Source organism: Callorhinus ursinus, unplaced genomic scaffold (genome assembly GCF_003265705.2).
Source record: "Callorhinus ursinus isolate GAN/ISIS: 27379988/994484 unplaced genomic scaffold, GSC_fseal_2.0 scaffold16, whole genome shotgun sequence".
NCBI lineage: Eukaryota > Metazoa > Chordata > Mammalia > Carnivora > Otariidae > Callorhinus > Callorhinus ursinus.
In genome coordinates this window covers 29,971,625-29,977,130 of record NW_027397078.1, presented here as the reverse complement: position 1 = coordinate 29,977,130, position 5,506 = coordinate 29,971,625, and the positions used below count along the sequence as shown (strand labels likewise).

Below are 5,506 nucleotides of genomic sequence, written 5' to 3'. Positions count from 1 at the left end.
CCGCTGCACCAGACTGGTTACTACTTCCTGTGCTGCCTACTTTCTCCTTCTGCTTGGGAGACTCAGCCACCAGGGAGACTTCTTGGGCTGGCTGACTTGCCTGAAGCCCCATCTTCCCCAACAGAAATGGTCTCAGGAGGGAAAATGCCATCACACGGAACAGGGGTCCTCCGGTGTCTGGGCTGGGCTGCACCCACTTCCCTTCCCCTCCTGTGGAGGCGGGTCCAGCTGTATCCCACTGCCCATTCTCACCTCCCTCTTCTCTGGTGGCAGCTTTTCATCTCCTAGTGGAGGCTCTTGAACACCTTATGCCCAATACACTTGCCACTTCTCCTGGGAACACACCCTCGGCTCCCCCTGACTGCACTCTTTTACTGGATGACACACATTGGCTAGCAAACTCCTCCCCTGTGGCGGTTCTCTTTCCGTGTGGGCCCTCTGTGGTGGTTAGGGTATCTCCATCAGGGTAAAAGGCAGGCCCTCTGTGGCAGCATGGGCTCTAGGGAGACTGTTGGGGATACCTCCTAAGGTCAGCTCCAGGTTGCAGCCCCATTGGGCCACGTGGGGTCTGGGGCTCAGAAGCGTCTGCCTCCTGAGGCAGGCTTCCACAGGGCCTGGCCCCCTTACTGTGCTGTGACGCTCTTGATAAAAAGCCAGCAATTTGCTGCTGCTGATCAGCATACATTTTGAGGTGGCAGAGAACTGTGGAAACAGAGTGAAAGAAGAGGGGCCTAGATTTGTCAGGAGGAGTGAAGGTGGAAGGGGCTGAGGAGAGGGTGGTGTGATTCCTCCACTGGGCTCAGTATTCCGAGGTCAAAATGGAAGGAGTCCTTGTAGGCACAGGGTACTGGGGGAGGGGGGCTACTACCAGCCACTTTGAGCTGTTGGAGAGGGACGGGTAGCCTGAGTCTGTGCTCTCACACTTTCGCAGCCTGCCCTCAGAGGCCCTGGTGTCCCGGGGCCCCTCCAAGGAGGCTGTGTGCTGTCACTGCAGCCGCCCAGCTTGCTGGCAGTCGGAGACTGGTAGTCTGGCATCTTATGCCAGCAGGAACCCAGGGAAGGCCTTGTTTTGGAGTCCGAAGGGGCTTCCCTGTTGGCAGTCCCTAAATGTGGAGCTGGACAGGAAAACAGCTCCAGATTCATGTCTAGGCTCCTGGCAGCAAGGGACAGATGCATGGTGGACTGGGTGTCTGGAGAAGGAAATCCCTTTGATGCCCTATCACCTTCCCTCTGTTTGGAGGGTCTCTCCAGGCTCACCGACCTCCTCTAGGAGGCAGCCCCACCCCCATCAGCCTCAGAGGACAGTGGGGAGCTGCAGACACGTGTCTGGATATGCCTGCGCTTATCTAGGCCGCTCCGGGTCATAAAGGCAACGCCGAAGGGGGCGCACGGGTAGGGTCTCTCATGTGTGTAGAACTGGACGTGCTTTTCCAAAAAGCTGGGCTTCAGGCAGTCCTGAGCACGGAGCAGGCACAGTACATGCTGGCCTGTTCATCGTCCCTGGGTTTCCCAGGCCTGGCAAACAGGACAGACAGAGGACCCACAGAGTTTACGCTCAGCACCGGGGCCGCTGGCTTGCCCCTAGGACAGGGCTGGGCCTCTCGGGCCATAGCAGGGGGATTAAGGACAAAGGGCCTGCTGCCCCCATCCAGGCTGCCTGTCACTAGGGAAGCACATGGCTGAACACCCCCGGCAGGCCCCGTGCGGTCAAGGGGAATGGGCAGGGCCTTCAGGAACATGGCCAATGCCAGGCCCTGCTCCAGCAAGAAGGTGAGGGGCCCAGGGTTAGGCAGAAGGAGGACGGACCACCTCAGGCCCCGGGGAGGCTGGGGGCGGGGGCTAGCAGTCCCTGGCCGGCAGAGCACGGTGAGTGCGGTCCAGCCCTTCCGCCCCCCACAGCTCGGGGCGGCCCACGGTGCCAGTTGAACTGCTGCAACTAGCAAATATTCCCGTGGGTGCCTCTCTCTCTCAACACATAGTAAACTCTTACCTCGAGCCAGAGTCTCACAACAAACCCCCCCCCCCGCCGCAAGAAAAGCATGATCTTCCCCACATAAGAAAACAAGGACAAAGGGTGCAGAGGACTGAAGTGACCGGTCCTGCAGCTAGTAAATGGCAGAGCCAAGATCCAGACCCAAGTCTGCTTGGGTCCAGCCTCTTATTAACACACCCTGAGGTGGACCCCTGACGCTTGCCCCCTACACAGGCTCCAAGGCAGGCTTGTCGCTGGCGAGTCTCCAGCACCTGGCGTGCTGCCTGCTATGGAATCGACTCTCAAACACTGTCTGGACTGCGTGCGGGGAAAGACACGCAGCATGTCCAAGACCCTGGAGGTCCACAGGCATCCAGTGTATGGAGCGCAAGCCCCTTGTGTTCTCTGGGACTCCATTTCCAGATCTGTAAAATGGGCAGGGGCCCAGTAGCTTCCTAGAGCCCTTCTTATTCTGGACTCCTGCCTCTGCCCTGAGATGTGCATAACAAGAAAGAAAATTAGCTCAAGGGACAAGACGCCTTCCTCAGCCCTGGGATCAGGCTCAGGGCTCTTCTGAAGCCACTTCAGCTACAGGCAGGGCAGTACTGGTTCTCTCGGACTGGGGCCAGGGCAGCTGGGCAAAAGCTGAGCAAGAAAGATCCAGCAAGCTCTTCAGATCAACTGGAAAGGAAAGTGGGTGCAATGGGTGTACATGAGATAGGCCCATGGCTAAAGCTCTGAAATGGGGATCCCCACATCCTACCTCCTTGAGTACCCATACCCCCAGAAACTCACCTAAACACCCTCCACCCAACTCTGCAGCTCAGCTCCTCAGAAGCAATGGTGTGTCAGAGCTGGCCTGTGCCGGTTCCTACCACCTCACATCAGCCCACACTGTGTATGCTAGTTCACACTGGCTCATGAGAGCTGACTGTTAAATTTTCAGGGACTGTGTGGACTGGTTGATTTAAATACAGCCATTATTAAGAATTAATTAAATGTACTGAGGAGGGTTCTCGTTGTGATGAGCACTGGGTGTTACATGTAAGTGATGAATCACTGAATTCTACTCCAGAAACCAGTATTCTACCATATGTTAACTAACTAGAATTTATTTTTATTATCTTTTTTTAAAGAGGGGGAGAGAGGGGAGGGGAGGGCAGAGGGAGAGGGAGAGAGAGAATCTTAAGCAGGCTCCACACCCAGTGTGGAGCCTGACGCGGGGCTCGATCTCCCAAACCCGAGATCATCACCTGAGCCAAAATCAAGAGTCGGACGCTTAACCGACTGAGTCATGCAGGCACCCTGGACTAGAATTTAAATAAAAACTTGAAACGTGAAAATAAAGAATTAAGTTAAAGAAACATACCATTACATAAATGATATTAAAAACAAAATAATTTACTAATTATTACATTGTATTTTATATCATCTGTGATCTTGAGGGGTGTTTATGTCTTACATCTATACAATGGAGATGCCACAGAGTTCTGTGCTACGGTGTACCTCTTCCCAACTCCTCAGCACATTGGGAGCTTGAAATCAGCCGTGGGGAGAGGATTTACACCATGAAGACTGGCCAATGAGACAAATGAGGCTTTTAATTTTGAGTAAAACCTGGTGTTTACCATTTGCCAGCAGCCCACTGGAGAGATGGGAGGGCAGATAAGGCCATCTTGCCCATCCTCTCTCCAACCAGAAACACCTACCGTTCTGGATCTTGCAGTACTGGCCACCTGCAAGCCCCCTCACTTCTCATAAAAATCTGAGCCCTTATATGTTTTTTAAGGAAAGAATTAAAAATAGAACGATTTAATAGACATTTTTCCAAAGAAGACATCCAAATGGCCAACAGACACATGAAAAAGTGCTCAACATCGCTTGGCATCAGGGAAATCCAAATCAAAACCTCAATGAGGTACCACCTTCACACCAGTCAGAATGGCTAAAATGAACAAGTCAGGGAACGACAGATGTTGGCGGGGATGTGGAGAAAGGGGAACCCTCCTACACCGTTGGTGGGAATGCAAGCTGGTGCAGCCACTCTGGAAAACAGTATGGAGGTTCCTCAAACAGTTGAAATTAGAGCTACCCTACGACCCAGCAATTGCACTACTGGGTATTTACCCCAAAGATACAAATGTAGGGATCCGAAGGAGTATAATGTATGGTGATTAACATAATAAAATAAAATTTAAAAAAATAAAAAAATAGAACTATTTAGAGATTAGTAGCTACTAAAAATGATAAGCACTGATATTAAGATAAAGTCTTTAAAAAAAAGATAAAGGCTTATCTCAAGACACTGTATCATTTCTGCTGGCTGGAGAATTTCAGAGAGCTTCCCAGGAAAAGAACAGACCTGAGTTCCTATCCCTCCTTAACCACCGTGCTTGCTCAAGGATGCCCTTCCTCGGTTCTAAGGACAGCGTCATTAGGGCAGAATTACCCGGAAAGTCAGATGAGATCATTTATGTAAAAACATCTAGCGCGGTGCCTGGCCTACAGTAGGTATTCAATCCATAACTTGCGGGGCCTGGTGCAAACGAAAAACGTGGGGCACCTTGCTTAAAAAGCAGGGGAAACACTACTCAAACATAAAGCTTTTTCCTTTCTTTCTCCGTCTGTCTCTTGACTTGCACTGGGGCTTTTATTTGCTATTTAACGTCAGGCTAGATAAGAAAAAATGGAATGTTTAACTTACCAGCATGAATTGTACTGCACACACTTGGGCCTGATGGCTGCTGAGTTTCCCCTCCCACCAGCCACCTTGCCTAGGCGCTATCCTGAGACTGGGGGTGAGTTCTGAGCAAGTCGAGTCCCATTTCCCCCAGGTGTGTCTCCCCAGTCCACGGCAGATGGATGACCCTCAGGGATCTTGAAACCTGTGCACCGGGGCACACTAGGTACCTGATTCGGGGTGGATGAGAGGCTTGTCTCCACCAGGATGCCGCCTCTGTTAAGCTGCCTGGACATGCCGTGGCGATGCCAACCCCGGGGCAAGATGGCTACCACCACAGCCCGCCCCGAAACTCCCCAAGGTGTGGGCACCTGAGCTCAACCAGCTTGTACCCAGGCCCCCCGGGAGTGGACGCTGACAGCACAAATCAGGCCTCTCCTCCCTCCCACCCCTCCCACTTGCCACCCAGCTGCTATCCTGGGCATGGGGCAGGGATGGGGTGACGGGGAGGCCAGATGGGTCCTGGGGCACCAGACGGCTGGGGCACAGGTGTCTAAGGACCTGTCCCAGGGAGGTGGAGAAGGCAGGGCGGTATGTGAGTCGAGGCTCCAAGCCCCTGGCACCTGCTCCTAAGTTCCACTGGACTTTATTTACAAAGGTAAACTTATCAACAATCGCCAGACAGCAACAACAGAACATTAAACAGAGCACAGGGCCTTTCAGAGCATGGGGCCCTGGGTGCCTCCACAGGTCGCAGGCCCGTGACGCCAGTCCCAACCCACTTGCCTCCTCAAGGACGGAGCCCAGCAGCTGTCTCCTCAATTTCCCCGAGTGTACTGGAGAAAGCTGGACCG

At 53.1% G+C, this 5,506-nt stretch overlaps 1 protein-coding gene across 1 annotated transcript; it reads right to left on the bottom strand.

The window, feature by feature from the left end:
* Window positions 1–1,266: 1,266 nt before the first annotated feature.
* LOC141374291 (zinc finger protein 831-like) lies at window positions 1,267–4,948 on the bottom strand. The gene is given in 3 exon segments (XM_073902085.1): window positions 1,267–1,494; window positions 1,497–1,754; window positions 4,883–4,948. Coding segments are annotated over 3 exon segments (552 nt in total).
* Window positions 4,949–5,506: the final 558 nt, after the last annotated feature.